The sequence below is a fragment of the Petromyzon marinus genome, chromosome 42 (assembly GCF_048934315.1).
Source record: "Petromyzon marinus isolate PM22_M1 ecotype Great Lakes invasive population chromosome 42, UKy_Petmar_22M1.pri1.0, whole genome shotgun sequence".
Classification (NCBI taxonomy): domain Eukaryota; kingdom Metazoa; phylum Chordata; class Hyperoartia; order Petromyzontiformes; family Petromyzontidae; genus Petromyzon; species Petromyzon marinus.
Genome location: NC_133708.1, coordinates 5771396 through 5795042, shown reverse-complemented (window position 1 = coordinate 5795042; position 23647 = coordinate 5771396). Strand labels below are relative to the sequence as shown.

At 54.1% G+C, this 23647-nt stretch overlaps 2 protein-coding genes across 3 annotated transcripts in view; one reads left to right on the top strand and one right to left on the bottom strand.

Annotated features, from left to right (window-relative positions):
- LOC116951313 (tripartite motif-containing protein 14-like) overlaps window positions 1-3459 on the top strand; it is a 10191-nt gene extending 6732 nt beyond the window's left edge. For both annotated transcript variants that reach the window (XM_032969860.2, XM_032969859.2), the window contains exon 8: window positions 46-3459. In XM_032969860.2, coding sequence (XP_032825751.2) covers window positions 46-617 — 572 coding nt within the window. In that variant the 3' untranslated portion in view covers window positions 618-3459. The remainder of the gene's footprint in view (window positions 1-45) is intronic.
- CFAP57 (cilia and flagella associated protein 57) lies at window positions 3396-23647 on the bottom strand. The gene is made up of 22 exons (XM_032969857.2): window positions 22662-23647; window positions 20485-20935; window positions 18611-18889; window positions 17883-18142; window positions 16916-17048; window positions 16377-16529; window positions 16038-16177; window positions 15114-15279; window positions 13974-14087; window positions 12876-13091; window positions 12369-12545; window positions 12007-12168; window positions 11392-11641; window positions 9996-10186; window positions 9602-9775; window positions 8953-9111; window positions 6796-6939; window positions 6248-6364; window positions 5779-5913; window positions 5232-5375; window positions 4852-4963; window positions 3396-4611 (listed from the first exon to the last, which is right to left on the bottom strand). The coding sequence occupies exons 2-22, from the start codon at window positions 20896-20898 to the stop codon at window positions 4463-4465; spliced, it is 3789 nt and encodes a 1262-aa protein (XP_032825748.2). The 5' UTR covers window positions 20899-20935; window positions 22662-23647; the 3' UTR covers window positions 3396-4462.

Here is a 23647-nt window from a genome sequence, read left to right as displayed (position 1 = left end):
CCGACTGTTGTCATCATCGCCGCGTGTTGCGTTCTTAACCCGCAGACAGCCGCACGCCGACCCTCAACCCCAACTCGGCCCACCCTCGCCTGCGCATCTCCGGCGACCGCCTGACGGTGCGTGTCACCTGGCCTGCGCAGCATCTTGCCGACCACCCGGACCGTTTTGATGGCTGGTACCAAGCGCTGGGCTCCGAGGGCGTCTCGTCGGGGCGAGGGTACTGGGAGGTGGACGTGAGCTCTGCCGGCTGGTGCTGCGTCGGGGTGGCTTACAGGTCGATCGCGCGCAAGGGTCACGGGGAGGAGTGCTGGCTGGGTCACAACGACACCTCGTGGGCCCTGTACGTACGCGGGAACGAGGTGACGGCCCAGCGCAGGGGGATGGAGGTCCCGGTGACGAGAGTAAGTGGGGGGGCAGGGGGTTCTCTCCGTAGGGTCGGGGTCTACGTGGACTTCGAGGGGGGGCTCCTGTCGTTCTACAGTGCCGGGAAGACGGAACCGCTCCACACCTTTCACCACAAATTCACTCGTCCCCTCCTGCCGGCGCTCGGCCTCTATGATTTGTTTGTGCTCGACGCCAACGTCGACAATTCCCTGTCGATCGTTGAGCTCGAGTGAAACAGTGAGCGGGGCCGTTCACCAAAGGGAAACCGACTGTCCCAGATGTCCCTTTGGATAGATGGTCGGATATGCGGCGTACTGGACGATAGGTGAGATTTGACTTAAAACCAAAGATTGCACTATGCAATCCTGTGCTCATCAGACTGTAGAAATTTTTCGGCAAATATCGGCAGAGCTGTGCAGGATGGCGGGAGGGCCTGAGACCAGAAATGAGAGGTCCCCACGAGTCCTGCGACCGAGGGCAAGACCATAGGAGTGGACGGTGCAGGGAGACTGTAGGGCTCTCGCGTGTTTTCCGTGCAACAGCTGTGCGATCTGGCGGAGGGTGGAGAGCGGTGGCGATGAGGAGTGCTGGTTGCATCGGTGTCTTTGGCCACGGTGACCCCGCAATCCTAAATCTTGACAAAGGACCATTTTTTTAACCTGGAAACACTTGTTTCTAATGTTAGCTCGCTCGGCCAATTGTTGTCTTTCCAGTAGTGCTGGGCACAGTCCACACAGTAGCGCATTCGCCGCTCATTGCAGAGGTTCACGGTTCGAACCCAACGGCCGCCCTGGTTATGATTGTGGCGGCGGTGGATTAAAAATGGTAAAGCTACTCGGTGTCTGCTTCACTCGCAGTTGGCGTTAAAAAGATTCCCTGATGCCGTTCGCAAGCGTAGGCCATCGTGTGCTGGCGTTACGGTGAAAATTTTGGCCAATTCAGAAATGACTCAATTGGGGCTTATACACAGCAAACATTGCTCCCTCACTGCCAGACTGATATCTGCTCTCAGGCCAGGTGCTGAGTCGCATTGTGCCCACAGGGACAGCTGCCGCTGGGGGGAGTGTTCCCTTTCTCAATTGTTTGAGATGAGATGCAATGTAAAGTGCTCCGAGAAGCCCCAGCGTCCTAGGCGCTGTATCAAAACCACATTATTGTTGACTCGTGCGTGGCCTGTTGAAGCTAGTTAAGTACCCTTCAGCCGTGTGTCTGACCGAGGGCAGCGGCAGGAGGGGGCAGGGGACACCCGATTGGCGAGATGCAGCGGGAGGAATGCGGCGACACAGAGGCTCCCTGTTCTCCACACAGGTGACTCCGCGAGGAGCCAGGGGTCTCGGGTTTCCCGGGCGCCCCCCCCCTCCACACGCCGCTCGGCACCAAATCGCTGTCACCACCCACGGCCGGGCCCCCCCCACCTCCGCCCCTGTATCCCACTTGCCACCAATCTTCAAGTCACCTTCGACGCAGTTAGAACTCAAACGAGCCTGGTGGGGTGCCCGTCTCCTGGCCACTGCCCTGAGCCGGTGGTGCAATGGCCACGTGGCAGGGGCGAGGGGGTGTCCGTAGGACAAGCCACTGTCGGCTTTATTGACACCATAGGGATGATGGGCTGAGTTGACTTTTGACCAAAGACCGCAGTGTCCAAACAACTCTCAACACCCACCACACTGCAGGTCACCTCGCTTTTCTTTCTGCTTCAGCCCTCAAACTGCACCACTTTGGAAATCCCTCTCCCATCATCGTCATCTCTTTTCCCAAGCTCTTATTAACAATCTTGCTCACTTTAAGAAACTTGTCAATTATATTTTACAACTTTGATACTCGTGCTCTTTGTTGCTGGCCGCTTAGCGTTTGTGGGCCTGTGCTCAGCAAACCTAAAAAATATATATTGAATAACTAAGAGTTCAGGTCAGGCCATGGGCATGCACAGCCGTTGTACGTGCACCACCACTCATGTTTTTCTCATTAATTGTGTCCTAGGCCCAGCTCCGAGTGCTCATGGTTTGGCAGGTCCACAATTTCGGAGGTACATTTTAAACACTTTTTAAGACGTGGATAATTCTTTGTGTAATCATGGCCTATGGACCATGAAGTAAAACCCCCTCTCGGCCCGGCGTTCCTTCAACGGAGGAGGAATAGCAATGCGACACGAACTGTCTGGCTCCTGAAGTCCCTCTTGTGCCAGCAGACCTCCGCAATCGTGGTGGTGCATTTGATTTTGTGTGTCCATCAGACAATTGACTTATCCATCAATAAGCCATATTTTCTCAAGCATATAAATAATTGCCTTCAAATTGTTACCTCGTGCATTGTTGGGATTGTTCTAAAGTGGTGCCCTAATTTGTGTAATTATCCATTTGTAAACCGTATCGGATGGCTGACTTGCGGTGGCGAGCTGCCATGTCAATAATGACCGGGGACCACCAAGCGCGTGCGTCAAGTGAAGAGCTGCCGCTGATGTGACGACTGTCCCTCTTATTCCGCTCGTTTACCCAGGAAAGCCTCAGCGAGTCTCGAGACCTTATTTTCAGGAGGTTCCTGCCAAGCTTTCGCAGTAGTGGGTGGGTGGGGGGAAGGGCGGGGGGGGGGGGCGCGATGCTACTGTGAAATCCCAATCGAGTAAATTTCAAGTAATTTTTCACCATTGAGCCAATAGCACTGACGTATTGTTTTAATTGTGGGAATATCTGGAGGAAACCCATGAATAACAGGGAGAGAGCTACAGACTCCAGGCAGAAATGCACTGGAGTCTGGAATTGAACCCAGGCTCTTGTTACTGTGAGGCACGAGTGATACGGGTTGTGCTGTGTGGGTTTCTCTAGCCTTGGGGAGGGACACCCATGCAGAGCAACGCGATGAAAACTACAAACTCCACACAGGCGCTCGAGCTTGGATTCGAGCTTTGACCACAAACTCTGTTTCCCTTCTGGTTCCTCAAGTAGGAACCCGCCCCTCCTGAAAAATACCTCGAGATTCGGTGACGCTTGAGGTAAAGATATAAATGGCAAAGCTTGTGTAATGTGTTTATTCACCCAAATTATGATTGCAATAAAGTTTAAATCACAAAACGTGGAATGAGCCATCTGTGCCCTACTTAAATAGTCGTACTGTACTCAAGTTTCATACAGAAAATGTTATTTTTGATCATTACCGATCCATCCTTAGTCACAGCAGTATACCTGTCAACCCCTTATCAGTGCCTACCTTATGACAGACCAATTCAGACCTTATTGGTCATGCCGTGCCCTTATGAATCTCAACGATCACTCTACAAAGTCCCATCACAAGGGAGAAACAAATAGACTCATTTTTTTACTCAAAATCCCTGCACAAGAATACGGGTAAACCGTATGGGTTGGCAGGTATGCAGCAGCGACACACGCACGCGTACACGAGATTCGCAGGTACAGTGATGATAGCGGGGGATGGGATGGAGCACGCCTGCCAGAGTCCATGGGGGGGGGGGGGGTGTAATAGATGATGATTATGTGATAGGTGATGTAAGCTGGACGAGGTGGCGATGGGTGATGGAACTGATGGGGAGGGCATTCAAGTGTGATGAGCTGGCGGCGGGTGATGTGATTGGAGGTGGAGCGGTGATGGGAGATGCGGGCGGTTTCCAGGTTCTGATGGCGATTTGGAGCGGATGGAAGATGAGGTGGTGATGGCTGCTCTAGGCTCTGATGGGAGGTGGGTCACTGATGGATGGTGCGGATGGGCCTAGCTGGTGATGGGAGGATAGGGCGGTGATGTGAGGACGGGACGGTAGGAGGTGACGTGGGGTTGACGGTGGTCTAGGCGGTGATGGGATATGGTGTGAGGATGGGGGGCGGTCGTAGGTGACATGGGGGGTGACTGTGGTCTAGGTGGTGATGGGATATGGTGTGATGATGGGGGGCGGTCGTAGGTGACGTGGGGGGTGACTGTGGTCTAGGCGGTGATGGGATATGGTGTGATGATGGGAGGATGTGGCGGTCGTAGGTGACGTGGGGGGTGACTGTGGTCTAGGCGGTGATGGGATATGGTGTGATGATGGGAGGATGGGGCGGTCGTAGGTGACGTGGTGGGTGACTGTGGTCTAGGCGGTGATGGCAGGGAGGCGAGACCCTGACGGCGGACGCTGGTGCAGTTGCTCACGGAGTCGCCGGATCTCCATTCGCTGGAGCTCGATCACGTGGTCTGTGCTGGGCTCCGCCCCCTGCCCCTTGCCAATCTCCATCGAGCTTTCTGATTGGTGGAGATTCCAAAAGACAATGGAGGCAGGGTCGGCATTGAGGGCATCAAATGAATGAACACCACAGCACTTGACGCCAAAAAGAATTTGCAAAAGCTTTGAAGCCCGGCCCTGGTGATGACAATTTTAAGAGGCAGTAGAAAGAAGTGGCATCGCTATCAAGCGCAGAGGCGGCGTAACTGCACCGGGGCAGTGAGCGCCGCGTGTAGTGCCGCGCGTTTGGGAGCACGCACCTGGTCGGGGCCGGTTCCTCTTGGCGGTGAGCTCCAGCTGATGGACGTACGTGCGGATGTTGCGGAGCTCCTTGCGCAGGTCGCTCACCTCTCGGATCAGTGTTACATTCTCCTGCAGCACCAACAAACACGCACATAGCGACCCACAGCTACACGCACGTAGCTATACACAGTGGTGCACGTGGTGGGTATGGTACCAAAGTTAGAGCGGTGTACGGTTCCTGTGGTGGTGGGTGTGGTGCCTGTATGTGGTGGTGTGTACGGTTCCTGTGGTGGTGTGTACGGTTCCTGTGGTGGTGCGTGTGGTGCCTGTATGTAGTGGTGTGTACGGTTCCTGTGGTGCTGGGAATGGTGCCTGTATGTAGTGGTGCGCGTGGTACCTGTATGATGCGGGCGTTCTCAGTGCGGTGAGAGTCCGTGTCGGAGCTCAGTTGTTTTCGTAGCGACGCGACGCTCCGCTCCAGGTGGTCCTTCTGCCGGGCAAACTCTCGCTGCACGTCCGCGTCCTCTCCTCGGATCTCCTTCTGCAGCGGAACGCGGCACGGACGCAGTGATACACTGGCAGCATGCCACAACATGTCATAACAACCACACCAGCACACTAACACTACGAACACAATGCACTACAACACACTGGATGTTATAACGTAGCACACAACACACTGCACACTAACACTGTAGACTATAACACACGACACAGTATACAGTAGTTATACTAAACACACTACAACACACTGGACACTAAAAGACAACGCACTAATACACTGCACACTATAACATAACACTAATGTGCAGCATAGTATAACACACGCAGCTCAACACAATTCAATGGGGCACCAGACATCACAGCCCATACTATAACACACGACATGCTGCATGTAGTGATGGTCGTTATGGTTGCACGGTTGTATTTATAACTGCCCTCACCGCGTCGGCGAGCTGCACGTAGCGGTGGTACAACTGCGTCACCGCCTCCTTGAGTTGCCGGGGCTCCTGGATGAGGCCGGCGATGGCGTGCAGGTCGGTCTTGAAGCGTTTCACCAGGGCCTCCACCTCGCGCACCTACACACGTGTACACACGCACGGACTTACACATGCCACGTGGGTGGCAGGGTCACAGGCACGTGCACTCAACGGTATGGGTGTGATGAGGAAGGTCAAAGGCAAGGGAACGAAGATGAAGGGGATAATTGTTAAAGGCGGGGTCAAAAGTAAGGACACGGTGATGGGTCTATGGTCAATGGTATGATGATTGTTAGGGTCGATGGTAAGTGTATGGTGATGAGTAAAGTTGCTTCACTGGCACAAATACAGTCGCAGTCACCTGACCCTGTGGCAGTGTACCGTGTGGAGTGTAATGCGGACAGTGTGGTGTGCGCATGGAGTGATGTGGTACCCGGTCTCGCTCGCGTGCTGTCTGCCGTTCGGCAGCCTGCATCTTGCTCCGCGTATCGGCCACTGCGAGCTCCAGCTGAGACACCTGCTTCTGGAACCTCTCCAACTCTGTCTCCATCTCCAGGCAGATCACAGTACACCAAACGCATGAGATACACCACACACCATAGGCATGGCACATACGCCACACGCACCAAACACCACACACGTGGTATATACACGACACAGACATATACACCAGATTTGTATAAATCACAGCGGTGATTTACAGATGTGCCTCACTACGCCCAGCATTAATTTTAGTGGCGCTCGCAGGTATATTCACCTGGTGTACATGTGTGCACCTGCTATGTGTGTATATGGGGCGTGCCGAGTGCCTGCTATATGTGTTTGTGTGTGTACATCTGCTGTCTGTGTCCACCTGCTGTGTGTGTGTACACCTGCTGTGTGTGTGTACACCTGCTGTGTGTGTGTACACCTGCTGTGTGTGTGTATACCTGCTGTGTGTGTGTATACCTGCTGTGTGTGTGTACACCTGTGTATGAGCACCTGCTGTGTGTGTGTGCGGGCCATGCTGAGCGCCTGCTCCCGAGGCTCCATCTGCCGCTTGAGCTCCTTGATCTTGTAGTCGAGCACAAAGCGGAACTTCTCCAGCTCCTGGTTCTTCTTCTTCAGCTCGTGGATTCGCTTCTCCTGCATGGGGCGGGGGCGTCACGGGGTTAGCTCGTGGCCCGGGTCACGTAGTGCGGTGCGTGACGGAACGCGCGCCAGTGATCCAGCACCTCCGATGGCTGCTCTGTGACCGACACGCGGCAGTCTTCTTCAGGCCATGGATTTTTGTCTCAAACTCCCTCCATTTGCCCCCCCCCCCCCCACATCTTGAGCTCTCTTCTTCATTCCACTGGATGCCTTCCTTCAATTCATCAAGCAGCACCTCTCTCTTTCTGCTTCTTGGCCTCTTTCCCAGCATCCTTTCTGCCAGTGCATCTGTCTCTAAGCTCTCACCATGTGAGCAATCACCAACTCCATGTCGTTCACCTTTTCAGGATTATATGTCTCGCTTCCTGAAACTCCTGTCGAACTTCCTAATTTTTCTTCTCTCGATCCAACTAGTATTCATTCGTTTAAGATTTTGGAAATCTTTTTGGTAACCCCTGCTATGATTTAAGATTTTGGAAATCTTTTTGGGGTTACCAAAAAGATTTCCAAAATCTTAAACAAACACAAGATCCAGGTTCGTTTCAACACAGTACACAAAATCCGTGATTTAATCACATCTGTAAAGGATGTGATTCCTGACATGCAATATCCTGGTGTCTACAAACTGAGTTGTGGTTGTGGCAGCAGTTATATTGGGAAACGAAACGACATGTCTCGGATCGCATTTGTGAACACAAGACAGATCTGAAACACGGTAGGACCAATACCTTTGCCGTTACTGATCATTGTTTTAACGCTGTGGGCTCACGCGAAATTTTTTTCCAAGACGGAGGTACTCTGCAAACCTACTGGCTACCTTCAGAGATTTGTTCATGAAGCCATCCAGATATATAAACACAGACACAACTTCAACCAAGAAGATGGGTACAAACTGAGCAATCATTGGAAGGACGTTATTAACCAGGTAAAGTCTTAACTGACTGTGATGTTTCCATCCTACCTGCCTATGTCAGCTGTTATTTCCGACTCTGTCTCTCTATGCCTCTCTCTTAGATCTCTCACATGTCCTTTGGATTACACTCTCATGCTCACATGCCCTTTGGATTGCACTCTCGTGCTCACATGTCCTTTGGATTGCACTCTCATGCTCACATGTCCTTTGGATTGCACTCTCATGCTCACATGTCCTTTGGATTACACTCTCATGCTCACATGTCCTTTGGATTGCACCTCTCATGCTCACATGTCCTTTGGATTGCACTCTCATACTCACATGTCCTTTGTATTACACTCTCATGCTCACATGTCCTTTGGATTGCACTCTCATGCTCACATGCCCTTTGGATTGCACTCTCATGCTCACGTCCTTTGGATTGCACTCTCATGGTGCTAATCTCTCATTAACACTGCTGTTGTGCGCACATGCGGGCATGATACTCTTATGCGGCGACGGAAGCTCATTCATGCTAATCCCCCTCCCTAATCCCTCTCTCCCCAATCTCTCCCATTAACACAACTGACGTGCTTACGTCCGTGGATGGAATTCCTTTCCAGCTCAGACCCCGCTTGCTTGCCCATCGCCACATATATAACCTCTTGTTGCAACTGCTCTCTCGCTGGTTCATCAGTTCCAACTGCTGGATTATATTATTTCTGCCTGAGGATGACCGCTTGTGTTGCGATCAAAACGTCGTGAATTATTTTATTTTATACCTATGTGACTTTACCGAAAGAATCAAAGAGTATTGCAAATCAAGATCGTCACCGTATTTTTAGAGGAATTGTCGAACAAAATGCTAATAACAATGCAACAGAGTTAACGGTTAGCGATTCGCGTAAAATGGTGAAATCCCCAAGCCAGGTGGCCACGGGATGGCAGCACAGAGTGGGTTTGTCGTGGAAGTTGTTTGACCATATTTCACCACGCTAGTTAGGGGAGGTTGGTGAAGAGGGGGGGTCCAGAACTGGTTTGGATATCGCCCACCATCGTCGTCAGCCGTGGCAGGGGTATCGAACCGGTCTTTCCTGCCGTGACGAGGGTCTCACCTTGTCATGGATGGTGTCGTCACGCTCCTGCACCTCCTTGCGGAGCGCCTGCACGTCACGCTCCAGGGCGCGCACCACGCCGCCCAGACGTGTCTGCTCCGCCCGCACGCGCTCCACCTCGCTTTGCCGCTCCTCCGCCTCGCGTTGCAGGCTGGCAAACTTCATACGGACACCAATACCAACGCCCGCCATTCATCACTAAGTTACGGTGATGTCACCAAGGCGCCTGTGCCAGGCTAGGTGCACTTTGAGGCCCCGTGAAGTGTCAAACGTTCGCTGACAGGAGCCAGTGGGACAGACCCAGGTGCCATGGGTTGACTGAGATGACCGGTAGATGCACCAGTTGTGCCCCCTACTGTGCCAACGCGCACACAGGTTCACACACACACGGACACAGCGCAGGTATACACCCATCTTCCCGCGTCCCCGTATACTCATATCCCCACGTCCCGTCTGTCCATTTCACCATCTCCCAGTGTTCCCGTGTCCCTGTCTCCCCGTGTTCCCATCTCCCTGTATCCATGTCCCCGTGTCTCTGCCTGCTCACACTCCCTGTGTCCCCTTCCTTCATGTCCTTGTGTGCCTGTCTCCCTGTGTACCCCTGTCTCCCCTACCCCCCGTGGGGTTGTGGTGGTGCTGGGAGCCGTACCTTCTTGCGCATGATGCCAGCCTCCCCCTGCAGGCGAGCGTTGGCGTCGCGCAGGGCGTAGAGCTGCTTCTCCAAGTCGGTGCGCGACAGCAGCAGCTCGCGGTCGGCGTCCTCCTCCAGCTGCCGGCGAGACTCCTCGTGTGAGCGGCGCTCCATATGGCGTGCCTCCTCCACCTGCACGCACACAGGGACACATACAGGGGCACACATACACATGTTAACAAACACAGTCACACACAGGCTGGCTTGCATAGACACTCAGAGACACACTCAGAGACACCCTCGGCCACAAACACATGGCCTGTGTCCCGCACCCCACGTGTCTCTGGTCCGGTGTCTCTACTCCTGTGTCTCTGCTGTGTGGTGATGGGTGGTGGTGGGTGGGGGGCGGCACCTGCTTGAGCAGCTCCTGCTGCTCTGCGAGCTGCTGCTCGTAGCTCTGTGCGGCAGAGCGCAACGCGCGCTCCCGGGCCTCGTCCGCCTCCTGCAGCTGCTGCTCGAACTCGTCCTGCATGCGCTGGGCGCGCACCTGCAGCTCCTGCTGCCGCTCGTACTCCAGCAGCAGCTTCTGGCTGTTACCGGACTCTGCATGCAGATGCAACGACAACAACAGTTGCCGTTTGCCACCGAGTGGCGGTCACGTCATCGCGGCACTTGTGCCAGGCTCGGTGTGTTTTGATGACACGTTAAGTGTCGAAGGTTCTCTGCTGGCAGGAGGTCACAGGACAGACCCAGGTGCCATAGGTTGACTGAGATGACCGGCAGATGCGCACCACCTGTGCCCCCTACCTGCCAACTTGCTGCAGATGCACATGAATACACACACACCGATACATATGTTGTGACTGGGAATGTCACTGTGTGGTGCCGGGCTTGTGAGGCCACGGCAGGATGTATACTCTTATATGTACACCCCGGACACGGGGTGTAGTACCAGCCCTAGTAGGGGCTTGGGTGAGCGCTGGTTAAGCGCGATGGCCACGCACAGCGTGCAGTGCGGGCTCCCGTTGAGAGAGCGAGAGAGTGTCAGCCAGCTGGGGTTACGTTGGGGGCACGATACTCTGGCTGACCTGGGGACACGTGGCCGGATGATACTGGAGGGGGGCCACCGGTGGAGGGAGCTAATGGGTGGTCCCGTGGTCCGGGAAGAACTCTCGAGAGCCTTCGGGCAAGGGCGAGAGAGATCGAGGTGGGCGAGAGAGATCGAGGTGGGCGAGAGAGATCGAGGTGGGCGGGGTGAGAGGCGGAGCCAGCCCCAGCCCGGCCCGATATAAGGAGGGGACCCAGTGAGGGGCTCGGGGTTCTTACTGTTGGAGAGGCAGGAGATCCACGTCAAGCTTGAAGAAGCCTCCAGCGACGCGGTCCGGGACCCAGCTTATGGTCCGGACCGGGATAGCAGAACCGTGTATAGTTCCGCCGTAGTGTGGTTAGTTGGGTGGTCACCACCCGAGAGTGTGTTGTGTTAATAGCCTGGAGTATGTTGTGTTAAGAGTTCAATAAAACGTGTTGCTCCCAAGGCAATGTCTGCGACTCGGTTGGACTCACTACACATATATACAGGGGTGCGAAGTGCAGTGCAGAGTGCTGGATACTGGATATGTAATGCAGCATTTTATGAGCAGGGTTCTGGATGCAGGGCACAAACGAAGGTACAGAAGTCTAGGTGCAGGGTACTTTTGAGCTTGAGTAATGATTGTAGGGTGCATGCTGTGGCTATAGGGCGCAAGGTGCTGGTCATATGGTCTTGTGTGCAGGTGGTGATTATTTGGTGCCGGGAGCCGGTTACGTACCGGTGTCGTGCAGCTGCTGCGCATGCTTCTGCGCCAGCTCGGTGAGCTCCTGGGTGTGCCGCGCTGCGTCCCGCTCGCGCTCCACCTTGAGCACCTGGTTCTTGGTCTTGAGGGCCTCCATCTCGTGCACGAACTTGTCGGTGAGCTCGCGCACTTTCTCCTGGTACGTCATGTCGCGCAGCCGCTGGGAGTACTCGCTCTCGCTCCGCACCTCCTCCAGCCGTGCGCGCAGGTCCAACGTGGCCTGCTCCTGCGAGCGGTCCCCCACACGAGTCCCGTTAGCGGGCCGCGGCCGCGCCCGTTAATGTCCACACAACACCCTCAACCGGGCGAGTGAGTTGAGTGTTAAGAGACGCACGCACGCACGCACGCATGCACGCGCTTGCGTGCAACAGGCATAATTCGCCACTGAGTGGCGGTAAGACATCAACACTGTGATTGTGCCAGGCTAGGTGGACTTTGAGGCTACGTGAAGTGGCAAAGGTTCGCGTGCCGGCGGTAGGAGGTCGGGGATGGACGCAGGTAATGTGGGTTGACTGACCCAGATGACTGACAGATGGATCGCCTGTGGCAACTTGCCCGCACACGTGCACACGCGCACAAGTGCACGCAAACCTTGTCCTGCAGGTCGGCCTTAGTGACGAGGATCTCGTCGGAGTAGGGGACGTCGCGCTCCCGCCGCAGGCTGCGGCCCTCCTTGTCGGTTAGGCGCCACACGAGCACGCACGCATCCTCGCCCACCGTCACCACAAACTGCTCGTCGTGCGTGACGCGCATCTGCGGACGCGCGCGGCGTGAGAGGGCGCGCGGAACGCAGCACGGCACCGCCACAAACGCCAACACCCTCTCCATCACGACACGAACTCCGTCGCTCAACCACAGCGCCCTCTCCATCACAACACTCACTCCAGCACTCAACCACAACGCCTTCTCCATCACCCACTCCGTCATTCATCGCAACAACTCCCGGCGGAGACCTTGGTGATGGGTCCGGCGTGTCCCTGGTACTCGACCCAGTCTCCCGGCGTGGACGTGAGCGGGAAGCGCAGCGAGCGCAGCGTCCCCAGCGCGGTGCCGGCGAGCAGCAGGCGCCCCGAGCGCGGCACGAGCACCGCCGTGAGAGGTACGCCGTCCGACTCCACCTCCCGCACAACCTGCCGGCCGCGGGCACGCGGGGTCAGGTGGGCAGTGGGGCATGGGGATAAGGGAACTTGAAGACAGTGGAATGCAGGGATAGGGGACGTGGGAAGAAAAACACAAGGATGTGGGAACAAGTAGCCACGGGGACGACAGATTGAGATGAGAGAGCAGACTATGGAGATAAACAAGCAAGAGACAGAACTGGAAATGAGAGCCGCGGGCTAGCAGGCACGCATACGGACGCGGTCACATCACGACGTGTGACGCCACGCGGCCCCCTGGCATGCGCTCACTATGAGGCCCCACACGTCCCTGGGCTCGAGGTGTGGGTGGCGCGGCGTCACCTGGGAGTCGGCGATCTCCTTGAGCGTCCGGTCGGAGCCCACGGCGTAGACGGCAGCACGCGCGTCGGGCGCCACCGCCACGCCGGTGTAGGCGCACGCCTTGACCACGCACTCGGCGTCGCGCCGACCCGACAGAGGGCTCCACTCGTACACAGCGCCGTCGAGGCCGCACGACACGAGGCGCGCGTCATCCACGCTCCAAGCCAATCCCCGCACCTTACACACCGCCACCCGGCACCCAGCACCATCACCACCGCCATCCAACACTCAGCACCATCACCACTGCCACCGAGCACCATCGCCACCACCTAGCATCCATCACCGCCACTGTCACCCAGCACCATCACCACCACCACCACCACGGGGACATAAGCAAGTGTCATTTGCGGAGCAGGGATACGTAGCTTGGGGGGCTGATAATGGCCATGTCAGAGGACTGAGCTGACATTACTTAGATCTCGGGTTAGAGCCAGAGGACTGTGTATTTTATGGGGTCTATAATGGCTGTGTCACAGGACTGAGTCTTCAAGGATGAGAATCACCCAAGTACTCATCCTTGCTGAGTCAGTTCTTGGGTTAAAGCTAAGATTCTTACTGCTTTGGTTCTCTGACATGGCCATTATGAACCCTATAAGAGATGCAGTGTGAGGGCTCTATACTACAGCTAATAAATGTGGTTGTGTGGTTTTCGCAAATTCGTGTGTAGTTGTGTGGTTTGCACAGCTTCGTGTGTTTTTGTGTGTGGTTGTGTGGTTTGTGCAGCTTTGTGTGTGGTTGTGTGGTTTGTGCAGCTTTGTGTGTGGTTGTGTGGTTTGTGCAGCTTTGTGTGTGGTTGTGTGGTTTGTGCAGCTTTGTGTGTGGTTATGTGGTTTGTGCAGCTTCGTGTGTGGTTGTGTGGTTTGTGCAGCTTCGTGTGTGGTTGTGTGGTTCGCGCAGCTTCGTGTGTACTCGTGTGTGGTTTTTGCGAGGTCCTGTGAGCCTGCGCGGGTCCATGCGCAACTGCGCGAGGCCAAGTCACGCTTCGGGGACGTGCGTGGTTTCTTTGCGTGACCGCTCGTGTGCCTGCGTGGGCTTCATCCGTGGCTGTGGGTGCCCCACCTTTCCGCTGTGCCCCTTGAGGTTGGCCACGTTCTCAAATGTGATGCTGGAGAACACCTGGACGACATTCCCATTGGCTGCAGCAAACAGGTGTCCACCGTTACTGAAGCAGCACTGTAAGACAGGGTAGGGGTTGTTCCACGCTGCCACCGCGGTCACTCACATGGGCGTGCGCGAGTGTGCGTTAGGACTGGCACATGCGCCGTGGTGACGTCACTTAGTGGCGAATGGTGGGTATTGGTAGGACTGCATATTCCTCACATATTCATGACAAATTTAGGTTCACACCCACAGTCCCTTAATCTGGTAATATTGATACGGCCTTTAGAATGGTTTTTTTGTTGTTGCAGAAATTGCACCAATAGCGCATGTGGCAATAAATTGGGGAAAAAAAAGGCAAACATGTTTTGAAAGTGACGCTTGTCAGTGTTCGGTCGGTGAAGGTGAGGAACGCAGACTTTGGAGCATAGCACAATACAACAAGTTATGAGCGTGCATAGGCATGAGTTATGTAACGCTTCTCAACGTGCGTTGGTGCTTAGAGGTATCGGATGAGCAGTGTGGAAGTTGACGATAGCCGTCGGGGCAGAATATGTGTGGATAATTTAACATAATCGTTTTTTCTGGACTCTGTTTCATTGTTGTGGGCAAATCTTTGATTAATTTGGCCAATCTTCAACAGGACGAATACATCATAGCAACATAACTTTATACTAAACGTTCACTCTTGACTGAAAGCTTTCACGGAGATATAAATTTATATTTTTTTTATTTTATAATTTTTCTATCTACGTGACTTTACCGAAAGACCCAAAGAGTATAAACGTTCACTATCAGATAGTTATAGTGACTCGCTTCGCTCCCCGTTACGGACAGACAAAGCTAATGCATAAACAGCTTCAACCTTTCGCCGGAAAGCATTGACACGGATGTTAGCGTGCGGCCCACTGCTGCAGCTGGCAACGGCCGTCTTTCATGCATGGGCCCTCTCCCATCCGAGCACCATCCTGGCTCAAACCTGCTTAGCCTGCGAGCCCCAACGAGATCGGGCGCATTCCGGGTGACTTGGCCATAACCGACCGTCCTCGCGGGGAGGGGACAGTGGTGGCGGTGGCGCCCCCCCCCCCCCCAACCGCTCACCTCCTTGCAGGCGCGCACGGGGAAGTCGCGCAGTGGCCGCACGTCATGCAGCAGCAGTGTGAGCAGCCGCAGCTTGTCGGAGAAGCCGACGAGCACCTGGAGCCCTGAGGGGTGCAGCGCCACACTATGGGCCTCCTCGGGGAACACGTGGTGCAGCTCCAGGGAGCTGCGCTCACGCACAAGCGGCCACAAGCAGGCACACACAGGTACAAAGACAAGGATCCCTCCGTATAGCCTGAACAGACTGTTGGGGCAAGTGTTGTTAGCGAGCACCAATGAAGGCCGGCACGGCACATGAGGGGGTGGGTGGCCAGCACCAAACCCGGCCGCCTTTGTCTCCCCAGCGGGGATGTTTACACATCGCACCAGGTGCTCATTTGAGGCTCAGTCGATCTAGGGAAGGCCCAGGACCGGTTCGGATAATCGCCACTGGTGTTGGCCGTGAGCGGGAATCGAACTCAGGTTGCCGAGTTCGTAGCGCAGTGCGCGAACCACTCTGCTGCCGTTCCCCCAACACGCAGGTACACACAACCTTGCAAGTACACCATATTTATTTGTTGAACTCGTTTACCCAGGAGGTCCTGGAGCCCAGCTTTATTTCACCAATTGTGTTGTCAAGACACTGACCATGTAGATATTGTCTTGCAATCTCGGTTACACCACACTCATCCCGATTCCTGCTTTCCTTAAGCCAAGTCTGGGGAAACCGATAATGAAACCCCTGTCTGCTGAAGCTAAGTCTCGAGACAACAACCACTGTACAACCGAGGTGCGGATGTCTCGTGATGCCAGCGTAGCGCAGTAAATAGCGAGTGAAAAAACACCACCCGTACTACGAGGGCCCCGCGCTGGATGCTCCTGTGGAAAAGGGGAAGTGGTCTCGTGTCCACGGCGCATTGCGTGCGATGGGGTCCGGGGCCTTACTTGGTCTCGTAGTTCCAGACGCGCAGGGAACGGTCAAGGGAGCAAGTGGCGGCCAGCGGCTTCCTAGCGCACACATCGAGGCCCGTGATGGCGCCGTGGTGAGGAGGCGGGGACACCGGCTCCAGCCACGACACCTCGCCCTGCACACACACCCATAGAAAAGACAACGATCCCCCCTACACACTTGACAGCCACGCGCCGCAACGATAACCAGGGCGGCCGCTGTGGACTCGAACCGCGAACCTCCACAACGAGCCGCCGCTCGGCCGCATCGTCGCCCCAATTCCCGACCCGGCCGGCGCGACCAGGGGCCCGGCGACGCGTGATCATGCCACTCGCCCTGGTGATGTCGCTGGCTGACAGCGTGACGCCGTAGAGGCGGTGTTGATCGGTGGACACGAGCAGTGTCTCCTCAGACGGGCTGAACACCAGCGACGTGATCCCGGGGGCCTCCGCGCGGTCTTCGTCCCCAGCATCTGCATCTGCCGGGATCTGCGCGCACGCGGCACAGGCGATGCCCAGGACCGGTTCAGATAATCGTCACTGGTGTTGATGGCCATGAGCGGGACTTGAACTCAGGTTTCCAGGTTCGTAGGACAGTGCGCTAATCGCTGTGCCACCACTACCCAACACATACACGTGCACGTTTCCAAGATTCCATTTTCTAAAAAGATTTAACTTATTTTTTATTGCTCATTCCAGTATCTGTACAGACATGCCAAGCACCGCTGGCTTGGTACCTTAGCTGCACTGAAGCACACAGGGACGGTGGTACGTGCAGGGTGTTCTATCCCCTGAAGCGCGTTGCGCTGTGCACCACTGCATAACATGGCGCCGTGGCACGTGCGGCGTGCCGCATCAGCTGGCGCTCGCATTACCTGAAGTGTGCGTGCCAGGTGTAGGGGGTCTCCGCGAGCCTCCCCCGGCTCCAGGATGCACACGGTGCCCGGCCCTGCCGAGCAGGCCACGCCGCGGGCAAAGGTGCACATCGCCCACACAGGGAAACCCGACCTGCACACACACACAATCAACGCCCCAAGAGTAATTTATTATTGATATGGGTTTCCCTCGCTTTATGCGCTAGATGTGTTCCAAAAAAAGTACACACAATGTCGTTCCACGTCCGACTGCATAGCCACTTAGGATTAAATTGAACCCACATACAGAGCATTTTGGGTATAATTAGGTTAGCCGAATATACCGCGAGAAATTGCACGAAATGAACCCGTCGAGAGCGAGTCTTATGACTCAGTTGGTCCTGCCAATGGCCTACCATAGCAAATGACATCACAGGATCTTTAATGTCCACTGTGAGGCAGCCAGAGTGTGGTGTTTTTTTGTTTCTGGATTATCTGAATGTAGAGGTGGAGCCCCACGAACAGGCGGTCATGTGTAAAGCTACCAAGCGTCTCTGTTTGGCCCGGGCCAGCCTCGGTGGTTTCAAAAAGCTTGTCCCGGTGTCCCAAAGCTGATGCTAAAATCAGGATTTAGTCCCAGTTGAACACTTTCTGGACTCATGTTAAACTCATGATTCGGGGAAAAGGGTGTGGCTACATGAGTATTGGGTGGGGCTGCCTAGGTAGTGGGTGGGGTTAGCAGAGGGGTGGGTGGAGCCGATGAGCAGTGGGCAGGGTCAATGTCAGGTCATTCTGTATGGGTGGAGATAGTGGTCCAGTGGGCGTGGCTATACAGAAGAAGGCGGGGCTGATGAGGGAGGGGTGGCCAGCTCGCCATGTGTCCTGGTTGAGCCTCCCATACATCTGGTAGCTTCAGTCAAGTGACATACACACATAGAGATCACTCGGGCACCCCGTCGTGTGACCTCGCCATATCCTCTGGCCTCACCCCACAGGTGACTCCACGATTGTTTCCCCGCGCTGCTCGCCGCCCAGGAAGGTGAGGAGGCGTCCCGTGTCCGTGCCCACGATGACACGGTCTGGGCCGAGCCACGCGTGGCTCAGGTAGACAGGGGCATGGGGGTCGATGGCCGCGCGTGCCGCGCCTGCCCCCATGCCACGCAGCGCCCCCTCAGCGTAGCGGAATAGGCGGAACACGCCCTGTCCCGTGACGCATGCCAGCCCCGCATCCTGGGGGCTCAGCGACACCTGCGGAGGTCGGCACGGGGCGATAGGGCACCAGAGGCGATGTTTCACGCAAATTTGTTATTAAGCACAACCCAGAGCCCTTCATGCAACACGTGGCTACATTATGCCTACGAATTCGAAACAACCTGCTGACGATATTTATACATCGCTGCAAGCATCTTAACCTTACTAATCGGCTACTAGAGGATCATCATTTTTTCACCTGCCAACAATTTATTCAAATGTAAAGTTGAGCCCCTTATATTTCATATTATTATTCGAGGAAGCAAAGGGGCGTATTGATGTGTGGCCCCCTAATTAATTTGAAAGCCTTATTCGGCCCTCAGGAAAAGGTTCCCCACTCCTGTAATAGACCAACCCTCATCTCCCTTTCTTGCATATGTAATGAACCAGCTGTTATCCCCCCCACCCTCCCCTTTCTGGAGTACCTAATGGACCAACCCTCCTCTCACCTCCACTTGTACATACCTGATGGACAGGTCCACCTCCAAGGGGGGCACTGCGTGTGGCGGCCATGAGCCGCCCCTTCTCCCATAGCCAGAGAGTGAGCAGCCAGTCGGGGGCTCCGGCCTGCACGAGCAGCCAGCGCGAGTCGGTCGAGAAGCCCAGGCTTATCACGTCCTGCGGGGGCGGCCCAGTGAGCACCGTCACGTTCCCCGTCGGAACGCCGCCCGCCCCGCCAGGGCCACCGGGGGCGCCGGGTGGTCCCGCCGCCTGCTGCAGTTGTGCGTCACCGAGGTTGAGCACCTGGCACACAGCACAACCCACAGCACAATGCACAGAACACCACAGAGCACACGAGGGTTAACATGACACGATTCCACAACCTAAGTTTCTACGACCTTTACAAAGAAGATCCAAGCTGTACTGGGCCGTTCCAAGAATGGCTCGTTTCTTATCCCAGTGCTTCAAGAGGCATGCGGTTCTGTAGCCTCGGTTTCTCCCACTCCACACCACAGCTCCTCCCTCTACAGAACTCGGGCTGCCACGTTCTGAGCATGCTGCAGCCTAATGAGAGGCATGCCTGACAAGAGGGCATTACAATAAATCACGAGGTTTGGGGCACAACACAAGCGTCCGTGATCAGGTGGGACAACCACAGCAAGAAACAATTGCTGAAGTGGGCAAAAGGGCTGCTTGTAATTTTGCCCACTTCAGCAATTGTTTCTTGCTGTGGTTGTCCCACCTGATGACGGACGCTTGTGTTGCGCCCGAAATGTCGTGATTTAATTTATTATATTTTATACCTACGTGACTTTACCGAAAGAACCATAGAGTATGGATCCCTGCAGTCACGAAAACTTCAAATCTAGATTGAATGAAGCACATTCACTTTTGACATGCACTTCAAATGTGGAAGCAGGGTCGAGAGGATGGTACCGAGTTTTTTTACTGTTTGTGATGAGCTGATGTGATCATGAATATGGGCCAATGCTATGCAGTAGATGCGGAGATGAAAGATGGGTAATACAAAAGGTCATCCATAATATAGGTTTTTGGGTTAGATCGTGTAAATATGAATGTCGTTAAACTCGCCACCATGTGACAAAGCCAATAAGTAGGGTTTGTCACGTAAACAGAACATGCCAATTCATTACTAGTCCAGCACACCGGTGTGTTGTTGGAGAGCAAAGCTACATCATTTGCAATCTTGAGTACAACGTTTCGCCAGTAATTACAACTAGCTTCATCAGGCGACAACCAGATTTGTGGAAATGTTGTGGATTTGCTCTCCAACACACCAGTGTGCTGTACTAGAAACGAATTGGCATGTTATTTTACGTTACAAACCTTACTAATTGGCTGTCTGGTGGTGGCGGGTTTAACGACACATATATAATGAGACCTCCTTGCCAGTAACCAGATATAGTAATAGGTTTTACCCTTTTAACTGGCACAAAAACTGACACCTATTCAAGTTATTCAAGGCATCATGTTTGCAATAACCACAACACAAGCAGTCAAAATGCAAACAAAAGAGACAACTCTGATAATAGTGCATATTATTATCAGAGTTGTCTATTTTGTTTGCATTTTGACTGCTTGTGTTGTGGTTATTGCAAACATGATGCCTTGAATAAAGGTGTCAGTTTTTGTGCCAGTTAAAAGGATAAAACCTATTACTATACTACGACACATATATTTACGCGGTCTAACTCAAAAACCTATATTATGGATGATATTGGTCGTGAAAGCCTACGTGTTAAACTGACAAAAGGTGATATCTGTGGGTATAATGCGCACAGCCAATAACTCGACAGGGCCAATACTGTGGCCCTATCATAGATGGCAGCAGCTTCCTGTGGCGCACACTGCATAATCCCCACTCTGTCGCTGCCCACCTTGCGGCGCCGCACAGGCTCGGCCTGCAGGTCATACACCGCCACGGAAGCCGGCATCGCCCGATCGGCGGCACCGCCGCCACCGTCCGCGGGCACCGGCGCGGCCGCGATGCGTGCCGAGCCCAGTGCCAGGAAGCGGCGGTTGGGGCTGAGTGCGAAGGCGCGCCCGGCCGCTTGCACCCTCGCGGTCCCCGACGCCGCGGCTCCCCAGGCGACGACGCCACCCCGCTCAGGCCCTGGTGTCAGGGCCTGCGTCCGCAGTTCGGCCCCGGCGCCGGCGCTCGCCCGCACCAGCTGGTTGGCTGCGGCAAACACCAGCGTCTGCTCGTCGAGGAAGGCAAAGGAGGCGGCGCCGGGACCCGGGGTTCCGGCGAGACCAAACACGTGGTGCGCGTGCGCCTGGGCCTGAGACATGGCGGGCGCCGACTTGGTCGATCCGCTCACCTGACACCTGCACAGGGACGCACACACACGGGATGCGTGTCTCTGGGCCTTCACTCCCGTGGCACCGGGACTGTGGAACTCTCTGCCGAAGGCTTTCAAAGCATTTGGTTTGGTTGGGATCTTCAAGTCCTTCCGTCTAAAAACATTTCCCTTTGTGAAGGCATTTAATATTTTAACTTAGAGACACTTCTTACCCAACCCCCCATTGGCGGCAATGATGTAAAGCACTTTTAGCTTTTATGAAAGGCGCTATATAAGCTGTAATTATTATTATTATACAGCAAGTGTTCGTTGAACGTGGTAGATGCGTTCCTGAAAAGTGCCGCATTAAGCTAAACCAATTTCCCCATGAATAATGGAACAATAAAGTTTGGCGAGATACGCCGTACGCACACACAGGAAGATAGCGAGACAAATAACGAATGGAATGCCTTGGCGATAGTGTACTGTTCCACTCAGTCGTGCAGTTTAAGAAAGTAGTTCATCATCGACCGCTCATTGTTGTGCGAAAAGTGTTTCCCAATGTCAGAACCGCGTTATAGTGAAAACGTGCCATGTGAACACGCATTAAGTGAGGACTTACCATATATATGTACACACTAGAAGGCAGCCTGTCCTATGGATGGGGTGATACTACACAGCTGATCCTCTTCCAGCGTTGCCAACTGAGCAATTTTGTCACGAGATCTAGTGACTCAATTTAGCTTTACCTGGCGATTTCCTACTTTGTGGAGTTTGCAACATCGCCAACTCTTAGCTCACAATGCAGCCCACAACAGGTACAATGCGCCACCAGGTACAATGCGCCACCAGGTACAAATCACCGCCAGGTACAAATTAACTCACCACCAGGTACAACTCACCACCAGGTACAACTCACTCACCGTCAGGTACAACTCACCGCCAGGTACAACTCACCACCAGGTACAACTCACTCACCGTCAGGTACAACTCACCGCCAGGTACAACTCACCACCAGGTACAACTCACTCACCGCCAGGTACAACTCACTCACCGCCAGGTACAACAACTCACCGCCAGGTACAACAACTCACCGCCAGGTACAACAACTCACCACAAGGTACAACAACTCACCGCCAGGTACAACAACTCACCACCAGGTACAATTCACCGCTAGGTACAACTCTCACAACCGAGCCAACCCTGACCACTTACCAGTGACACTCAGACTCGCTGCACACTCACCATGGGTTGGTGCGTAATGTTATGTTACTGTACCTGTATTAGGCTGGTGTTATACTAGTCACATGTATTCTTGGTTCTTTCGGTAAAGTCACGTAGAAGGGAAACAATAAAATAATAAATAAAAGCTTGCTGTGGTTTTCACACCTGATGACGATTGCTTGTGTTGCAGTCGAAACGTCGTGAGAATTTTATTGTTTTATATTTTTATTATTTTATTGTTTCCCTTCTAACGTGGTGACTTTACCGAAAGAACCAAGAATATGAATCCCTGCAGTCACGAAAGCTTTCAATCAAAATTTAGTCACGTGTAATTCGCCATTTGTTACATTTATATTTTTATGTCAAGGTGGTTGAAGTGGGTGTACAGTGAAGGTAGTGTTACTCTGCAGCTGTGTACACGATGTATTTATATTGCAGCAACAACAGCAACAGTTGTTGGTAACGTTACACGAACGTCAGCGTAAGAGCAACGTTGTGAATGCGTTGCGGGCGATGCTGTAGCTGAGCGGTCAGTCGCGTTTACTTACTTCTTGTGTGAATCTACAGCAGCAGAAGCGGCCTATGTAATGTTGTGTAAGTGTTTATGCAAGGGTTGTGTGTGTAGGTGTTGTATAGGTGTGTGTGTGTAGGTGTTGTGGAGGTGTTAACTAAGTGTGCTCTAATGTTGAGTCGAATGTCGTCGCCTCAGCTGCGTGCGTTCCGCGTCGCCATGGCGACCAACCCCGAGTTGCTGTCGGGAAGGGGGGGGCAGATCACGTGACGGCACTCGTCGCGTGAACGCGGTCACGTGATGCCGCCGCCCTTCCCCTCGCGTCGGCATCTTGTTAAGTTCAACGCGTTGTGGTTCTTGTGGGTGCGCTGCACGTGGCCTGTAATCATTCCGCGTTGTGGGGGGGGGGGGGCAGTGAGGGTTTGGTGGATCACACACACACAGATTATGTCAATCATACACCTTATCAGTGCCTACCTTATTAAAGGCCAATTCAGAGCTTATTGGTTATCTTATAAATATCAATGTTTATCCTACAACGTCCCATCACTAGGGAGAAACACAAACACATAAACCAAAAAAATGTCGTTGGCTCGCATTGAAACGGCTGTACGCCGCATGGACCTGAAAACGCAATTTCCCTGTACAAGAATACGGGGGTAAACCGTATGGGTTGACAGCTATGAAGCTCCCTTCACGTGGGCGTCGAGAAAGAGACATACCCACGGGAAGGGAGCTACAGCAAAAGTGTGGACTCCACCTGCTCCATCGGTACGTGATAAGAGTGTTATTCTTCGCACGCGTGGGGTTTTTTTCCAAGCGCTCCAGTTTCCAATCACACGGAAAGATTCAATGGCCGACAACACCTGTATAACATGTGGAGAGGACAGTAGCGCTTTGGGGGGGTTGGCGGAATTTGGTGGTGCTGCTGCTGCTGCCTTGGCCCGCTCCTCGTCTCTGGTTCCTCCTCCTCTTGGCGCGCAGTCCCAGCAATTGCTTGGCTTACGCCACTGCTGGTGGAAG

Coding starts and splice junctions, on each gene's coding strand:
- CFAP57 (XM_032969857.2), bottom strand. CDS start 20,898: ATGTCTCAGGCCCAGGCGCACGCGCACCACGTGTTTGGTCTCGCCGGA. Junction 16,178..16,376: donor CAGCCAGCGACATCACCAGG/GCGAGTGGCATG, acceptor GTGTGTGTGCAG/GGCGAGGTGTCGTGGCTGGA. Junction 9,112..9,601: donor CTGGCATCATGCGCAAGAAG/GTACGGCTCCCA, acceptor GTCCGTATGAAG/TTTGCCAGCCTGCAACGCGA.